Genomic DNA, 19,120 nt, shown 5'->3' on the forward strand with positions numbered 1-19,120 from the left:
ATCTTGATATAGTCATTTAATTATAAGGTTTGCTGATTTGGAAGTTTGTCAGCTCTTCCTCAGAAGAGAAAAGGAGAAAACAGCTGTGGCAGCTTACCTAAACACACATAGCAAACCGTAAATCAGGTAATAGTATGCCACGTTGGAGTGAAGGATGGAACTTGCATCACCAGAAAGGAAGTAGGGCAAAACTAATTCCAGAGGAAGCTTACTTTTCTGGGACACTGGTAAAATTGTAGTTAATAAACTGATATCCCTGAAGATATGGATGAATCTTTTTTTGTTCTTGCTTAGGTCCACAACCCCTTACCTCCAACCCTTGGGGCCATATGTGCTTCAGAACTCAGACATTTTGAGTTTTAGAAAGGTGTTATGGTGCATCTATTTTGTGCCATCAGTGGGGTCTGCAGTGGACCCCATAATCAAACACATTAGTATTTCTACAGTGAGGCATCCTGTAATAGTCACACTGGGGAGAAAATAAGACAATAAATGTTATCTCATCTGATAAGGTGAAGTGTTGCCACCTGATAAATGTATACCGAAGAAAAACTTTTTCAGATTTTTGTGAATTTAGAAATTACATAAGGGATTGTGGATTTGATTGAACCCCAAGATATAAATACTTTTTGGTTTGTTACATTATTTGATACATTCTCTTAACTTTTCACTGCAGCAACTCTTAGCATTGAATATATTTGGATAGCATCCGATTTTATGAAAGTATTATTTTCTGTATTGTTATTACAGAAATATAAATACCTTGCTGAAGATAGCAATATGTCTGTGCCATCTGAACCAAGCAGCCCCCAGAGCAGTACGAGAACACGATCACCATCTCCAGATGACATTCTGGAGCGAGTAGCTGCTGATGTTAAAGAGTATGAACGGGAAAACGTTGATACATTTGAGGCCTCAGTGAAAGCCAAGCATAATCTAATGACAGTTGAACAGAATAATGGTGAGTGAGATAGAGTTTTGTCCTGGCGACACTTTTCTCTGAATTTTTAGCTCTATAACTTTATAATAAGGGACCTTATTTGGGGTGGGATTGGGAAAAGTAAAAGGAATTAGACGTGTTGCTTCTGCTAAATATTGCAGTAATATAATATTAAATATGTCCTTACAAATGTTCTCTATAAATATGTTTTTATTAGTTCACATATCCTGAATAGTATACTGAACTCCCGCATGTTCATTACCTTTTGTTTTGCTTGCTATTTTAAAGTAAATCCAATTATGATTTTATTCCCCCTGTAAGTACTTGTCTGTATCTCTATCAGTTAAGAACATCAATGTTTAAAAACAAATAAAAGAAGTTTCCACTTTTTGGTTACCCCAAAAGATAGTTTGTACAGGAAAGGCAGGGTAAATACATGTTTACTATTTCGTTTATTTACCAGTTTTTAGAATAGAGTTGGTGCCCTAGCAACCTCCAACAATATCTAATGAGATATTGACTGTTGTGTTAGGTGTTCATCGTTTGGTGTCATTATGTGCTTGATGTGTTTCTATCTGGTGTGTTATTTTTTCTTTCTGAAGCTCAGATTGGTCTAACTGGATTGGGGAAAGGAGCCCTTTTTCAGTTGATTTCTCGTGTCCTTTTGGCCTAGTCCTTTAGTATTGAATATAGCTTTCTTACTTTCTAGAACAGGGACCAAGCAAGCTTTTTGTCTAAGAGGTTAGGTAGTAAATAGTTGAGCCTTTCGTGGGTATATTGGCCTTTTCCTCTATAGTTCCGTATGGTGAACTTGTTGGAGGGCAGAACCTGCCACAGACAGTACATTGATGAATGGGCATAGCTGTGTTCCCGAAAAAACTTTGAAACTGAAATTTGAATTTCATCTAATTTTCACTTGCCACAAAGTATTCTGTTTTCCCCCCGCGAACACTTACAAATGTAAAAATAGGCCATACAGAAAGAAGCAGCCGGCTAGATTTCGCCCACAGTCTGTATATAGTTTACCAACTCCCATTCTAGCAAGATGCCACAGGTTTATCTTGTGCATGTCTTGCCCAGAGCAGAATCAGCTATTTCTCCAAGGATCGCTGGTTCCATTTAATAGGAAATGCCATTTAGACATCACAGGACACTTACTAGTGTCTGTTATTTCTGGGCCTTTTCACTGGACAAAGTTAGGAAGTAGATACTCTTTTGGAAAGGAGGAGTTTACAGAGATACTGCCGATTTAAAATTGAGATTATAGGGGCTTATTAATTTAAGATTTTATATTTCTGTCTTATTACAGTGAAAAATTTAGTTCTTAACATGATTACTGATAGGTTATCTTGAAACATAAGACATCAGTATGATTATTGTTACTAAATGTACTAACTGTGGCTTAAAATTTCAGTGGTTCTTTTTAGAATACTTTCTAAGGTGTATAGGCACAATTCTCTGTCTTTTAAAATCATTTGAAATGTCCGTATGGTGTGCCACAAATTTGACAGGTTTAGGTTTATTGTCATTTACTTTTGATTTTTAGGAATCATCTTTTTTTTTCTTAATACATTTGTCTTTCATTATTGTATGTATGTGTGTATGTTGTATTCTTCCTACACATACAAAACCAAACTACACATACCTAGATCAGTATGCTTTTCCTCACTCCTTTTTATAGGCTATGCCATAGTTTATTCAGTCAGACTTCTAATGATACTTGAATTGTGTCCAGTTTTTGGCTATTCATTGGGTACTGATTATAATGGCATTGTGCATTAAGTCATTCTTTAATTCTTGGCCACTGTGTTTTAGGATAGTTCCCTAGAAGTGGGATTGCTGGGTCAGAAGAGGGAGTAAATATATAATTTTGCTATATATTACCAAATTTCACTCTTTTATAAGGGTTATACCATTTTGCCATCTTTCTGAGTGCTTGTTTATCCAGAGCCTTGTTAACAGAATGTTATTGTACTTTTGAATGTTTAGCTACTAGTATCAGAGGTCAGAAAATGATACCTCATTGTAGTTTTAATTTGCATTTTCCTTAATGTAAGTGGTAATGAGCGTACGTTCATATGGTTAAAGCTACTGGATTTTTTCTAGAAACTCCTTTTATTTTTTAGCCAAGTTTTGTATGGGATTGTTGGACTTTTAAAGGGAGAGATACATAGAGATATAGATCTATAGTGGAAATATTAACCTTTTGGGATTTAAGGTGCAAATGAATAACATTTTTTAAAGGTGAGCTTTTATTTTAATATAAAGTCATTGCTTAGCTATTAGCTTATTCATTTAAACTAAGAATAGTAAAAGTTAACATTAGGTCTTTCGACTTTTTTTTTTTTTTTTTTTGAAGCCAGAGTCTAATTCTGTCGCCCAGGCTGGAGTGCAGTGGTGCGATCTCAGCTCACCACAACCTCCTTCTCCTGGGTTCAAACAGTTCTCCTGCCTCAGCCTCCCAAGTAGCTGGGATTACAGGCACCTGCCACCATGCCTAACTAATTTTTCTATTTTTAGTAGAGATGGGGTTTCGCCTTGTTGGCCAGGCTGGTCTCAAACTCCTGGCCTCAGGTGTTCCACCCACCTCGGCCTTCCAAAGTGCTGGGATTACAGGCGTGAGCCACATGCCCAGCCAGTCTTTCAACTTCCTGAAATGCACTCTGTTCCTAAAAAGTGAATACCTTTATGTATCTTAAATGTTAATAAAGTGATTCTAAATTGAATACTATTGGGAAACTGATGTGCAAGAGGGCAAAAAAGTTTGAATTACTGTTAATGACTTTCCATTCATTTATTTTATTTTGTGTTTTAAATCGTCTCTTCACTTTTCAAACATTAATGCTAATTTCCTTTAAGGTTCATCTCAGAAGAAGTTGTTGGCACCTGATATGTTTACAGAATCTGATGATATGTTTGCTGCGTATTTTGATGTAAGTAATTTTAAATCAACTGTTAAACAGAAAAAAATACAATAAATATATGGGTGTGTACGTACATACAGAGAAAGAAGGATAAAACAAATGTAATAAATATTTTGAGCAGTGTGGGTGAAAGGTGTCTGAAAACTCGACTAGTTTTGCATCTTATAAATCTAAAATTAATGTCAAATTTTAAGACAGGTATGACAGAACAATTTGAGAGCTTTATAAAAGTCAAACACCAAATGATAAATATGTAGTTATTTGTACAGTATTGTGTATTTAAATACATACACATACATATGATAGTTAGGTGAGATAAGGAGATACCAATATTTTCTAGGTCTTTATTAGAATAGACTCTACTTTGGGGCCTCTATATTGTATTAACAGGTAATTGAGAACTTAAAGATTTGGAGTTTAATAGAATTTATTGAAGAATTGGAAATGTTACATGGAGTAGATTAAGAAATTTTGGTGATTTTGCCATTTTTTTCTTAAATTTTTATCGATGCATTTTGTTGGGAAAGTCTTAAACTATAAACATGGTCAAACTTGGGGACATTTTCAATATAATTTTCAAAGGACCTGAGAAATAAGAGGCCTTTATAAGAGGGGGTAGAGAAGATAAACGTAACAGGGAAAATAAAAATGTGGTAAGATAATCGCGTATGTGTATGTATATACACACACACACACACACAGAGCAACAGGAGCACCAACATATAGATGAATTAGGAGAGAATGAAATGAGTATTGACCCAATTTTGGTGTCAGTACTCATTGCTTGGTTGATATTGAAGGATCTTCTGGGCATCACGGAGAGTAAGGTGCAGTAAAGAATCATCAGAAGTACCACATATTCTTATTTTTCAATTTTCCACATAGTGTCAACTAGTGCAGCCAGTGACTTAACATTTCATGCATGTATGGGAAGAACACAAATGATATAACAGCTATAGAAAATTGTATCTGGTTTTGAGTTTTCTTTTTTTTCTCTTTTGTTTTGAGATAGGGTCTCATTCTGTCCCAGACTAAAGTGCAGAGTACAGTAATTAGTGAGATCATAGCTCACTGCAGCCTTGAATTCCTGTGCTCAAGTGATCTTCCTGTCTCAGCCTACCAAGTAGCTGGGACTACAAACACAAGCCACTACACCGGGCCTTTTTTTTTTTTTTCTGAGTGTTATTTTGAATCAAGATACTTTGGTCTCATGTTTCAGCTATGTTGGATTTACATAAGTGATAGTAAGAGTTTATTTAATTTGGAGTAAAATGCTTTTATTAAATTACATCTGGTGTTACCCTTTTGTGTTTAAAAGAAGTGCTTTAAATGTCTGACAAGTGAGTAAACTGTTCACGTTGCCTCTTTAATTTCAGAGTGCTCGTCTTCGGGCCGCTGGCATTGGAAAAGATTTCAAAGAGAATCCCAACCTCAGAGATAACTGGACTGATGCAGAAGGCTATTATCGTAAGTTCACATTTTATATTAACTTTACAGTTCATTGTAACACCTTGCAAAAAAGCATGCTGCTTGATGCAATCACAGATTATTGGAGAACTCTGAAAAATCACATCACAGTGCCATCCTTAAAAAGTGTAGCACATCCAACAGCTGCATGAACTGATGTGTGTTCTGTAAGCAGCCCAGAGGCATCACAAGTGGAGGTGAGGTAAAGTCTTGATGTACAACCTAAGTCTATTCAAAGTTATTTGCAGCCATGAGATGGTCTTCCAGAAGGAAGGGGTACGTCACTTACTCGTCTTGATCTGAAACCAAGAAAAACAACAAACAGAAAACTTTGGATGCCAGTCTTGCAGTATTTGTCATGCAGGACTACAATTAGAAAAACTTACTCGGTGTTAAAATTGTCAGCAGTTGATAGGACAACAGAAACTCTTCTAGTGATCTGAAGTGGGCATGCAGCTTCTAACCACACTCTGATAGAGTGATCAGTGGAGGCATGGCTTTGATTCTTCATTGTGTCTAGGAAACCAAATAGTAGAGATTTAACACAATTTTAAAGTGACTGCACTGTGTTTCCTCCTTTCTGATTCTATTTATTATAGTCAGAATTCTAATTTTTTAATTTGCTTTTTTAGGTGTGAACATAGGTGAAGTCCTAGATAAACGTTACAATGTGTATGGCTACACTGGGCAAGGTGTATTCAGTAATGTTGTACGAGCCAGAGATAATGCAAGAGCCAACCAAGAAGTGGCTGTAAAGATCATCAGAAACAATGAGCTCATGTAAGTTCAGAAGACGTGGGAGGAAACCTGTAACAGTACAGATATTACAGATGAACATGTTTTCAAACTATTTTTTTAAAGTGATACATGATACAATGTGTAAAACAAGTATTGCAATTATAAAGTAATGGAAACAGTTGTTTTTGACTGGATTTTAAAATTATAGCCATATGTTATATGTACTAGAACAATAGACTGATTATTTTTAATTCATTTCAGTGCATTGTAGTACCTACTATATGCACTGATAACAACTTAAACTCCTCTCTGTTGCCTGTCTTATGCCATCCTTTGCTTTATTTGAAGACGAGTAGAGAAATGAAAAGATCATACTGATTAGCTGTCACTAAGGTGACTTGCAAAAAAGTGAAAATTTATCCAAGTGATGAGAATCTGTCTTTTTTTAATTTGTTCCTGTTTTCCTCCAGTAGAATAGTTAATTGCCATACCTGTATGTTTTAATTCCACACACTGAGCTGGTATTAAAATGAACTTAATGTTTTTGAAATGTTAGAAATCAGTGTTAAGTTTAGGTTGCCCTAGGCTTAGAAAGGGCCTTGTTTTGATGGGAAGCCCCAACTTCTGTATTTAGCCGCTCACCATAAAATGTAGCTTGTTGACAAATTGTAACAAGAATTTCCTCAGATAACCAAGTGTTAAAATTTGATAAGGCGTCCATTACTACATTCTGTTTTGGTTGGTTTTTTGCTTTTATTTTTTTTTTTGAGACGGGGGTTTTGCTCTGTCACCCAGGCTTCAGTGCAGTGCCATGATCTCGGCTCACTGCAACCTCTGCCTCCTGGGTTCAAGGGATTTTCTTTCCTCAGCCTCCCGAGTAGCTGGGATTACAGGTACCTGCCACCATGCCCAGCTAATTTTTATATTTTCAGTAAAGACAGGGTTTTGCCACATTGGCCAGGCTGGTCTTGAGTTCCTGACCTCAAGTGATCCACCTGCCTCGGCCTCCCAAAGTGCTGAGATCACAGGCATGAGCCTCTGCACCCAGCCGATTACTGCATTCTTAAAGGAACCAAGACTAGTGTGCAGTGTGGTTTCATTTTTGTTAAAAATAATGTCAAGATGTGAGTTATTTTTTTATTGATTTTTTTTTTTTTTTTTTTTGCGATGGAATTTTGCTCTTGTTGCCCAGGCTGGCATGCAATGGTGTGATCTCAGCTCAACTGCAAACCCTCCATCTCCCAGATTCAAGCACTTCTGCCTCAGCCTCCCAAGTAGCTGGGATTATAGGCGCCTGCCACCACCCTTGGCTAATTTTTGTATTTTTAGTAGAGACAGGGTTTCGCCATGTTGACCAGGCTGATCTTGAACTCCTGACCTCAAGTGATCCATCCACCTCCGCCTCCCAAAGTGCTGGGATTACAGGCATGAGCCACTGCGCCTGGCCTGTTTTGAGATAAAATATACAATATTGATATTCCTTCAGGGAAAATCAAAATTTTTAAAAAATCAAAATAAAGATGGGTTTGTTTCTCAGTGTTTCTGTTTTGTGCATTGATTATTTTGGAAATTAACTATGATAATGATAGTTGACTAAATACAAAGTATTATGTGAATGATATATAGAGACATCATTTCTCAGTAGATTTATTAGTACTTAAAAATAAGCAGACTCCTCCCACACATCACCTGATCAGACTGGGGCTAGCAAATATATTATGTAGTGCTCCTAAATTCTATATATATTCAATTTTAACCCAATTTTTTTTTTTTTTTTTTTTTTTTTTTTAGGCAAAAGACTGGTTTAAAAGAACTAGAGTTCTTGAAAAAACTTAATGATGCTGATCCTGATGACAAATTTCATTGTCTGCGACTCTTCAGGCACTTCTATCACAAACAGCATCTTTGTCTCGTATTCGAGCCTCTAAGGTACAATGTCAAAACCTATGCATTACGTTGAAAATTTAACTTCTTCATCTTTACCATCTCATTTTGGATAAATGCTGTGACAGATTTTCTGGGTATTTGATTTATTTTATCCACAAAGCTCTGGTTTTGTTGTTTAATTTTTGGTTAACAGCTGGTCTTTGTTGTTGTTGTTGTTGTTGTTGAGACAGTCTCACTCTGTTGCTCAGCCTGGAGTACAGTGGTGCAGTCTTGGCTCACTGCAGCCTCCGCCTCCTGAGTTCAAGTGATTCTCGTGCCTCAGCCACCCAAATAGCTGGGATTACAGGTGCACACCGCTACACCCGGCTAATTTTTGTATTTTTAGTACAGACAGGGTTTCACCATCTTGGCCCAGCTGGTCTTGAACTCCTGACCTCAATTGATCTGCCCACCTTGGCCTCCCAGAGTGTTGGTGTTACAGGTGTGAGCCATCGTAATCCCAGCTAGTCTTTTGAATCATGAATCTACAAACTTTAGTTGACTATGCTGTACACCAGGCACTACTCTCATGGAGCCCATAGGTCAACAGAGAGAGTCTCTTAAAATGAAATATTTCAAGGAATTTTTATCTTCAACAGTATGGCTTTGTTGTGTTTTCAAATGTGAATCTATTCTGAAATCTAAATGGGAGTTTTACCTTGCCTATCTTTCTTCCTACTTATTTAGAAAATTGAATTTATTGGGAAACTGTGTTATATACATACAATTTGATACGCTCTCCTTTCAGTATAAAATAATTTATCAAATGTGGGGACGGCTCTTAGGTATTTTTATTGTTTGTATTCTGCACTTGATTGTACTTTACGCTTGCAAATGTTTTTGCCTTTTTATATTTCCATTTTGCATTTTAACTCCTATTTTGTTTTTTGTGTTTTATTTTCTCCTAAAAGTATGAACTTACGAGAGGTGTTAAAAAAATATGGTAAAGATGTTGGTCTTCATATTAAAGCTGTAAGATCCTATAGTCAGCAGTTGTTCCTGGCATTGAAACTCCTTAAAAGATGCAATATCCTACATGCAGATATCAAGCCAGACAATATCCTGGTAAGTCAAACAGTCAAGCTGTCCTGTACATCTTATACATCCATATCACTTCTTACTAGCAATATGATTATTATGAGAAATGACAGAAGCATAGTTCAGTATATTAATAACCTATTTCAAGTGACTAATAATTTTTATCTTTCTTGGAAATCGGACAGTGAAATTTTATTGACAAGTATGAAGAAAAAGGAAATGTGCAGTTGTCCCTTTTTTTCTCTTTTGATTGATGGATTTAAAGGATGCACCAATCCTGGAATTCTTTAATGTAGTAATAATGAGTTTCTCCTGTTACCTTAAAAAAATGCTGCACATGTTGCTGTTTTGAAATAAAGAGTGTTCCTACTCTTCTGTTTGCTAATTTTATAGCTCCCTAAGCTGTGGCTCCTGGGGGCCCAAACACAATAAAGCTCAGTTGTGGTTAGGTATTCTATTTAAAGGCATCGCTTTTGAAGTTTTTTTATTTTATTTTTAAACTTTTAAGTTCAGGGGTACATGTGCAGGCTTGTTACACAGGTAAACTTGTGTCATGGAGAGTTTATAGCCATTTTTCCTGATTCTCCCACCTCTCACCCTCCAGCCTCTGACGGACCCCAGTGTGTATCGTTCCCCTGTGTGTCCGTGTGTTCTCACCTTTTGCAATCTTCATCCTCTTCCACTAATGACCTCTGGTGGTAATGTGCAGATTTCACAATGTATATGTTTTGTTTTTGTTTTTGTTTTTGTTTTTGTTTTTTTGAGACGGAGTCTCGCTCTGTCGCCCAGGCTGGAGTGCAGTGGCCGGATCTCAGCTCACTGCAAGCTCCGCCTCCCGGGTTTACACCATTCTCCTGCCTCAGCCTCCCGAGTAGCTGGGACTACAGGCGCCCGCCATCTCGCCCGGCTATTTTTTTGTATTTTTTAGTAGAGACGGGGTTTCACCGTGTTAGCCAGGATGGTCTCGATCTCCTGACCTTGTGATCCGCCCGTCTCGGCCTCCCAAAGTGCTGGGATTACAGGCTTGAGCCACCGCGCCCGGCCGTATATGTTTTTGAAATTTTGAAATACATACATATTATCATAGTGATGGGATTAATGTACACACACACTCCTCCCCTCCCCGGCCCCATTACTTCACCCTCTTTTGTGGCCTTCAGTTTGGGTCGTGTTCACAAATTGGAGAATTCCAGCTTATCTTCTGGTAACATTCTGCATTTCATTTTTTTAAAACGGGTTCTTTTTATCAGCTCTCCTACAGTTGATGCCTAGGAGAGATCCTGAAGACTAATAGGGTGTTCTTTATTGGGAACTGTTGAAGCTATAACAAAATAAATACTTTTTATTTTTTCTTTTGTTTTGTTTTGAGGCAAGGTCTTGTTCTGACACCCAGGCTAGAGTGCAGTGATGCCATAGTGGCTCACTGTAACCTCGAACTCCTAGGCCCAAGCAGTTCTCCTGCCTCAGCCTCCCCAGTAGCTGGGACTACCCACAGGCATATGCTACTACGACTGCCTAATTTAAAAAAATTTTTTTAGAGATGAGTTCTTGCTATATTGTCCTGGCTGGTCTCAAACCCCTGGGCTCAAGCGGTCCTCCTGCTGCAGCCTCCCAAAGTGCTGGGATTATAGGTGTGAGCTACCATACTTGGCCAAAATAAATTCTTTAAAAAATGGTGATCTCATTGAAGTTTAAGGACTTTTTATCAATAACTAAGCTCTTTAATTCATATTTCTCTTTTTCTTTTTTCTTAATATCTTAAAATATTTCCTTCCAGACAGCCACATTAGTAGTGAGGTGCATTCCATTTTTATATTTGGTCTGAATTATTATTGTATTGTATATCTAATGTAACTTGGAGTTAAGGGAGCTGAGTAATTACATTGAAATGGTAAGTGCATTAAAAATGAATTGTAAATTTCTGTGGCCAATTTCATAGTTGATTTTTACCTCAATATTTTTTTTCTCTTTTTATGAGACGGAGTCTCACTCTGTCACCAGGCTGGAGTGCAGTGGCGCGATCTTGGCTCACTGCAACCTCCAACTCCCTGGTTCAAGCGATTCTCATGCCTCAGCCTCCCAAGTAGCTGGGATTATAGGCAGATGCCACCACGCCCGGCTAATTTTTGTATTTTAGTAGAGACAGAGTTTCACCATGTTGGCCAGGATGGTCTTGATTTCCTTAACCTCGTGATCCGCCCGCCTTGGCCTCCCAAAGTGCCGGGATTACAAGCGTGAGTCACCATGCCTGGCCGATTTTTCCTTTTTTAATTGTGAAATACATGGTTCATGTCAAAGAATATACAAAACATGTACAATTTAAAAGGTCATTTACAGTGAGCAGCTTTGTAACCATTGTGGAGGTTAAAGAATAACACGTTTGCCAGTGTCATAGAAGAAGCTCTTGTTTTTAAAAGCTAATGCTAAACTAGTATAGGTTTTCACATACATTTAAGAAATGGTTTCCCTTCTTCCTGGGGAAGGGAAAAATAGACCTCAGTGACGGAGCTGATTTTTGTTAATGGAAGTCCAGAGCCTTTGGCTGGTGATTTCAGGCATCAGTGTGGTTTTTAAACACCACATTCCTCATGGCAGGAGTAGAAGTTGTGTAGCAAACTGAAGTGCCTATGAGTATGGATACCCTGCTGTTATTTAAGGCATTTTAGCCAGCCCAAGAGTTCCACTGATAAGATTCTAATTTTAAAATGTTTCTTAAGTTTTCTGTGGGTATTGAAACTGCTTAAGTACCTGAATTCAGCTTATACTTTAAAAAGTTTTAAAAGAACTTTTCTATTTTAAGTTGCTTTTCTGATTCCCAAGACGAAAAGAATGGTAATCAATGTGGGAGTTAAAAATAATCATTTCTGTTCCTATTAATAGCTTAACTCTGGGTATCATTTATAATAGTCCAATCTCCCCACAGAGACTGCCTAAGGCTAAAGTGTTATGCTGCTTTGGGGTGGGAGCAGTAGGCCAAGTTCAAGTCCCAACTCGGAATTTGTATGTGTCTCTTTTGAAGGGGGGAAGGGACTCTGGAATATGAATTATCTTCACTTGTTAATCCTGAACATGCTTCTGACTCATGAGTGGCAGCAGTCATGGGAGCAACTCCAGCCTTTCTCAGCAGATGTCACTATTACTGTGTATGTTGAAGTATTTACAAAGGAAAAAAGAAACAAATGACTAATATAGAGTTCGTGTTTATCAGTTTTGCCAGATATATTTAACATTTTCTTGACTAATACCTTCTTTATATTTAAGGGCTAATATTTTTTAGACTTGAAGTGATTGCTAAATTTGGGATGATATAGCAGCTTCGGATGAAGAATGTTTTGTTTTTGTCCAAGTTTAATCTGAATCACCCTTCTGCTTTCATTGCCATCGTAATTCTCTGGCAACTGAAAGTTAACTTAAATATGAGTCCTTAGTAATAAAACTTTATTCAGGTATTCAGGGTCTTTTTAGAAGATGCTTTGCTTCATAAAATTAGCTTTTTCTCTCAGTACCCCACCCTTTTAAAAATGCAGTTGTTAAAATTAATGTACTTTGTGGTATCCATGTCCTCACTGAAAACAGTTTCTACTCATTGTAATGAATATTTGATACATATTAACTTTTCATAGGAAATTGAATTAAAAATAAATAGAAAAGGAACTTTTAAATGAGTGTCTTTGTTGTCAGTATTGGAATTAATATAACTTTTCAAAGCCAATAATTTTTATTTATTTGTATTAATTATTCCTGGCTTGAATTAAATTCCGTTGAAAAAATGTTTTGCAGGTTAATGAATCAAAAACGATTTTAAAGCTTTGCGATTTTGGGTCGGCTTCACATGTTGCGGATAATGACATAACACCTTATCTTGTCAGTAGATTTTATCGTGCTCCTGAAATCAGTAAGTTTCTTAATGTTCTTTGACCTGGGCCATCATATGTGGTGGAAACCGCATACTTAATGTCTAAGCACTGTTTTCCATCACACTTCAGCAGCTGCACGAGTTCATTCCTGAGGAAGGGAACCGTAGCAAGTTCATCCTCCTCAGGTGGAATGAAGGTAGTTGTGACAGGAGTCTTGATCATGTCGGGCAAGAGTAGCAAAACAGTTGTGGAAAATCCTCGACTTTAGAAGACTGCTCTTGATTATTCAAGGTCTGATTATCACATTTATGGATTGTATGGGACCTTTGTTTTTTCCTGTTGCCTTGGTTGAGGCTGATTAGCACCTCCACCAAAGGTGAAATGAGAAAAGAGAAGAAATACATATTTTCTTTTGCCCTTTAAGTTCCTCCCCCACACCTCCATTTTTTAAGGTTTTTAAGTTTGAGTCTCTATTAAGAATTAGTGGGAAAGAACACAAAACTAATTGTCAAACTAAGGCATTAAGATTGTGATTATAGTCCAAGCTAAGGTAGCCCCTCATTAGTGGAAATAAAATTAATAGTAGTCAGTTTTCCTTGTCCTCATATATTAAAACTTTGATTTTGTTTTCAGTTATAGGTAAAAGCTATGACTATGGCATAGATATGTGGTCTGTAGGTTGCACCTTATACGAACTCTATACTGGAAAAATTTTATTTCCTGGCAAAACCAATAACCATATGCTGAAGCTTGCGATGGATCTCAAAGGAAAGATGCCAAATAAGGTAAGACATTAGCATGAGCTTCTTTAAGGTCTTAGTTTCTTATAAACTGACAGACTGCTGACACTTGCTCACCACTGGTGAACTATAAAACAACAATTTCAGAAAGGTGGGTAGATGGCTATCATGATTTCTTAGGGTCTTTCCCTTTTCTGGTGTTTCAATTAGTGGTTCTAATCAGCTGAGAGCTAAGGATAAGAGAACTTTTTCAATGATGGACAGAGAGCAGCAATATTTTGGGAATGCACCTTTATTGGTAAAGGTTTCAAAATGTTTGGAAGATAGAATGGAAAAAGATGTAGATCGAGTTAGGTTAAATATAAGAAAGTGCTTAGTGGTCAGAGAATGAATAGGTGAATATTAGATATTGTAAGAGGAACTTGATGTTAATTAATTAATTAAAGATTGGAGGTTATTTGAGAAAGGTACCAAGAAAATGTATTTAATATCTTTCTAACTCACCCTTGATACTTCAGCTATAATACTAGTTTCTGTTTAACATGAAGCAAGAATTTAAGCATTTGTTAAAGTGTCTGAGGGCCATAACTTAGCTTTTTATTTTATTATTATTTTTGGTTTTTTTGGAGAAGGAGTCTTGCTCTGTTACTCAGGCTGGAGTGCAGTGGGGCAATCTTGGCTCACTGCAGGCTCCGCCTCCCGGGTTCACACTATTCTCCTGCCTCAGCCTCCCGAGTAGCTGGGACTACAGGCGCCCACCACTACACCCGGCTAATTTTTTGTATTTTTGGTAGAGATGGGGTTTCACAGTGTTAGCCAGGATGGTCTCGATCTCCTGACCTTGTGATCCGTCTGCCTCAGCCTCCCAAAGTGTATATAGGCCACCGCACCCTGCCATAACTTAGCTTTTTAAGATTTCAGCCTATTTGCTGAATTTCTAAAAGATTTACACGTTTTTTGTAAAGGTCAGAAGCCTGTATGGCTTTTAATTTTTTTTTTTTTTTTTTTTTTTGAGACTGGATCTTGCTCTGTGTCCCAGACTGGAGTATAGTTATAGCTCACTGCAGCCTCGAACCAAACCCCTGGGCTCAAGCAATTCTCCTGCCTCAGTCTCCAGTGTAGCGGGGACTACAGGCATGTGCCACCACACCCAGCTAATTTATCTAATAATTTTTTTGTGGAGGTGGAGTTCTGCTATGTTGACCAGGCTGATTTTTACATATTGTCCAAATTCTATTATGTTGGACTTTTTTTAGAATAAGTTACATAAAAATGAGCTATGTTGGTATTAATTGTAATGAAGTCTGACTTGTATCATATTAGGGCTGTTGGAACGTAATTTGTAAAGTGGCATTAGGTTACCTAACTGCCAAGGAGAAAAAAAACCTTAGTTCTGTAATATTTTTAGGAACAAATAATTTAAAGTCTTTGTTGACTCTCCAATTTTAAATAGTGAAAGCACAATTTGATGTTATAATTGTTTTAAGTCGCTGCCTGGACAAATATAATTTCATGTTATTAAGTAGTTTTAGGTAGACCATTTGTATTTGCTTTTCCAAAGATTTTAATGAATTCCTGGGGTCAAGGGAATCTGAGATCAAACAAACCTACAGAGACTAAATACTTACTTGACTTATTGTATTTTAAATTGTTAGTAGGCCAGACTGTTTCATAATAGTTCAAAACCCAAGTTTTTGTTTTGTTTTGTAGATGATTCGAAAAGGTGTGTTCAAAGATCAGCATTTTGATCAAAATCTCAACTTCATGTACATAGAAGTTGATAAAGTAACAGAGAGGGTAAGTGTTTTAAATGCAGCATTCAGTAGTTATTTTATTGTTAATTAATTGAGTACTAAGTCGTACTAGGAGCTGGTGAATTAAAAAAAAAAACACACACACAAAAGTAAATATTTCCTTTTTGCTGTTGACCAATTCCTAAATAAAACACATTAGGCCATGGAAAAGATGAAGGGACTTTAAAATGTTTTTCTAGCATAATGAATTTGTTTTTATTTTAGGTCATATTTAGGCCCTCGTCACATCTTCTTTGGATTACTTGCTTGGTCTGGCTTCCCATCCAGCTTTCTTACTGCTGCTGGAGGGATGTTTCTGAAAACAAATCTGATCATGTTCCTGTCCCTGCCTAAAAACCTTTGTTGGCTCCCTGTTACCTTTGAAATAATAAAATTTAAGTTCCTCAGAGTGACAAATCCAACTTCCTTCTTCGATTTTCAAACCTCTCTTTGGCACACTCAGAACCCCCACCCTTCCACATGTGGCCAGAAGGCATGCTGGTTCAGACCTTCCTGCCTTTGCTAACAGACCTCCCTGAGCTTAGTCATTTCCTGTGCCGCCTCACCCCTAACCCCCTAAAAAATTTATCTTCAAGCCTCAGCTGAAATACACATTCTGTATGAGCCTTTCGAAAACTCCCAGATTGAAGTAATGATTTCCTTTTTTTGGTCCCATTATTATGTCATATGTCCCTGTCTTTGCTGGAGCACTTAATAACACTTCATGGTATCAACTTATTCGCATGTCTGTCACTTACCACTTCAGGGTAGAGAAAGTACAATGCAAACAGCAAATGCTTATTGTTAGTTTTCATTGCTAACTTGGAGTTGACCTTTTTTTTTTTTTTTTTTTTTGAGACTGAGTCTCGCTCTCTGTCATCCAGGCTGGAGTGCAGTGGCACGATCTTGCCTCACTGCAACCTCTGCCTCCCGGGTTCAAGCAATTCTCATGCCTCAGCCTCCTGAGTAGCTGGGATTACAGTTGTGTGCCACTATGCCTGGCTAATTTTTGTATTTTTAGTAGAGACAGGTTTTGCCATGTTGCCCAGGCGGTCTCGAATTCCTGGGTTCAAGCGATCCACCTACCTTGGGCTTCCAAAGTGCTGGGATTGCGTGAACCACCGCACCCGGCCCAGAGTTGACGTCAACTTTTTCATTTAATTTTTTTGGTTACCTTTTAAAAAGATGTAGAGCATAGAGGAAACCACAGCAAAGTTTTAAATGAATAGATGATGATGATACACAGTCATGCATCGCATAACCACAGCATACACTCACACACACCTAGGTACGTAGTACGGCCTTTTGCTTCTAGACCTGAACCGTAAGTTGGTGGACTGAATACTATAGGCACTTTCATAAGTGGTAAGTGTATGTGTGTATCTAAACATAGAAAAAGGAGAGCAAAAATACGGTATTCCAATCTAAGGGACCACTGTCACATATGCAATCTGTCATTGTCCAAAATGTCGTTATGCACTATGTATATTTTTTTTAATATATGTATATTTTTAATATTTTTTATAGACTGACCCCAAAACAGTCTGATTTAAGTTATATATGCTTAGTAACTTATTTAGAGATACGCATTTTAAAAATTATTTTTAGGAGAAAGTTACTGTTATGAGCACCATTAATCCAACTAAGGACCTGTTGGCTGACTTGATTGGGTGCCAGAGACTTCCTGAAGACCAACGTAAGAAAGTACACCAGCTAAAGGACTTGTTGGACCAGATTCTGATGTTGGACCCAGCTAAACGAATTAGCATCAACCAGGCCCTACAGCATGCCTTCATCCAGGAAAAAATTTAAACAAGATGAAGAAACTCCAAGGGTTTGAGTAAATACAAAGACTGAAGAAATTTCACAGCAGTTTATTAATGTATATAAACTTATAAATATTTCTCCAGCAAATTTGAGGAAGCATGATATATTTGAATTAACACCAAGGGTGATATTTCTTTTAGAAATGTTAGTTAATCTGTTTTGTGTCTTACGTGAAATTTCACTGTAGAACTGTTTTAAATTGCCAAGACTGCACAAAATTACAGTGCTAATGTATATGGTTGCAGTTCACATAAAGACAAAAGCATCTGTTATAAAATGAGTAGTAATATTGGGTGGTTGATTTGTTTTTAGCAGACTTGGCTTCATTTTGGTCTTGAGATAAAATGGCCAGCATAAATGCTGTTTATATTCACGTTTTCCTAGGTATGTGTGTGCAGGCCACAGCAGCATGCCCTTGGTGTAGTCAGTGCCGAAAGGGGTCTGTTCCTTCTTGAGCCTGCCTGCAGGGATGGTCTCCTTTTAAAGCAGGTTGTGTGCAGCATTCAGTACACTGAAGGTAAGCTAAACCATCAACATCTCTGGTGTTTTAAGATGTTATTTTATTGGAACAACTGACAAATGAGGGATGTTAGCTTTGTGGCAGAATTCCCTGCATGTGTGATAACTGATCTTGTTTTATTTTTGGCATTGCAACTGTGGCATAGTTACAATTTCTGTTTGTTCATCACATTTAAAATTGGAAGAGAACGCGCTTGATGGATAGAGCGCCTTCAGTGTACTGTTTCTTATTAACTTTACTTTTTTAAAATCAACTTGCTATAGACTTTATATACATTTTGTTAAATATAGTTCCTAGTGACATAGAAACAATGCGTAGTTTTCATTTACTAATTACAGATGTTGAGGCCTAATTCTGAAAGTCCTCATATTTAAAGGCTAGATAGACAACGTAATGAAATTTTTAACTATTTGTATGTCATTTTGAAAGTGTACTGCTTTACGGTAAAAGTGTTTTTCATGTGTTCATTGTTTTCATTATTTGTGATCATGTTGTCTTTCAATACAGGCATAAACCTTCCACTCTTGAACAAAGCAGCTGCTTTTTAAAAGCGGTAATTGCTTCTTTACCTTTTATTTCTTTTGTAAATGAAGCTTTTCTTTAAGAATGTGACTTTAAAGTGTTGTCTATTGCATAAAACAGTTGACACTCACTTATTGTAAAGTGAAGATTGTTCTACTGCATGTGAAGTGGGCCATGCAGATTCCTGTATGTTCTCAGTATGCATCACTAGATAATAAAGTCTTTTGTGAACAAGGCATTTGTAGCCATTTTTAAAAGTTTTTGTCTTCAGTGCTGGTAAGTCAGGTAAACCATAAATAGTTATTAAAAGCAACCTTTTGTTTTTTTCCTGAAAGTTTTTAATTGAAAGTATTATTAGTTAAAGATGTAAACCTAGCCAAAATTATCAGTTTATTAATAATTAGGATCCTAATTATTTCAAAAAATCCTACAAATATTGTCAGCTTTCAGTGTAGTGAGATTATTCCTGTAGGTTATGGGGTATAATTCAGGATTTAACTAATGTTTCTGCTATTTTCTCACTTTTCCTTTTGATGGTGCGGAAAGAGAAAAAGGAAAACGGGGCACAGGCCATTCAACGCCTTCTCCAAGGGGTCTGATTTGCTGAGACACCAGCTTCACCTTCTTAACAAGGTTATTTCTGACAGCATGTGTAGATAAACATTTAGCAACAATTTAAGACAAAATCGTGTAAATCAACTTGGTTTTGCAACACAAAGGAATTTGTATTATTAACATGGTAGAAGAGAATTTTTCAGAAATATATGTAATCTTTTCTGTTTGGGGGGTAAAATTATTGCTTGTCTCCCTGAGGAATATGGAAAATAA

The 19,120-nt window shown here is 37.0% G+C and overlaps 1 protein-coding gene across 4 annotated transcripts in view; it reads left to right on the forward strand.

The window, feature by feature from the left end:
• The window catches only part of PRPF4B (pre-mRNA processing factor 4B), a 43,575-nt gene that overhangs the window by 21,640 nt on the left and 2,815 nt on the right, over positions 1-19,120 (forward strand). For 3 of the 4 annotated variants that reach the window (XM_025382907.1, XM_025382906.1, XM_025382908.1), the window contains exons 6-18: positions 751-961; positions 3,800-3,873; positions 5,241-5,331; positions 5,964-6,111; positions 7,861-7,998; positions 8,907-9,060; positions 12,814-12,928; positions 13,524-13,675; positions 15,341-15,427; positions 17,032-17,305; positions 17,635-17,767; positions 18,278-18,323; positions 18,839-18,925. In XM_025382907.1, coding sequence (XP_025238692.1) covers positions 751-961; positions 3,800-3,873; positions 5,241-5,331; positions 5,964-6,111; positions 7,861-7,998; positions 8,907-9,060; positions 12,814-12,928; positions 13,524-13,675; positions 15,341-15,427; positions 17,032-17,235 — 1,374 coding nt within the window. In that variant the 3' untranslated portion in view covers positions 17,236-17,305; positions 17,635-17,767; positions 18,278-18,323; positions 18,839-18,925. The remainder of the gene's footprint in view (positions 1-750; positions 962-3,799; positions 3,874-5,240; positions 5,332-5,963; positions 6,112-7,860; positions 7,999-8,906; positions 9,061-12,813; positions 12,929-13,523; positions 13,676-15,340; positions 15,428-17,031; positions 17,306-17,634; positions 17,768-18,277; positions 18,324-18,838; positions 18,926-19,120) is intronic. The other variant, XM_025382909.1, reaches the window with a different exon arrangement.

The sequence above is a fragment of the Theropithecus gelada genome, chromosome 4, assembly GCF_003255815.1.
Source record: "Theropithecus gelada isolate Dixy chromosome 4, Tgel_1.0, whole genome shotgun sequence".
NCBI classification, from domain to species: domain Eukaryota; kingdom Metazoa; phylum Chordata; class Mammalia; order Primates; family Cercopithecidae; genus Theropithecus; species Theropithecus gelada.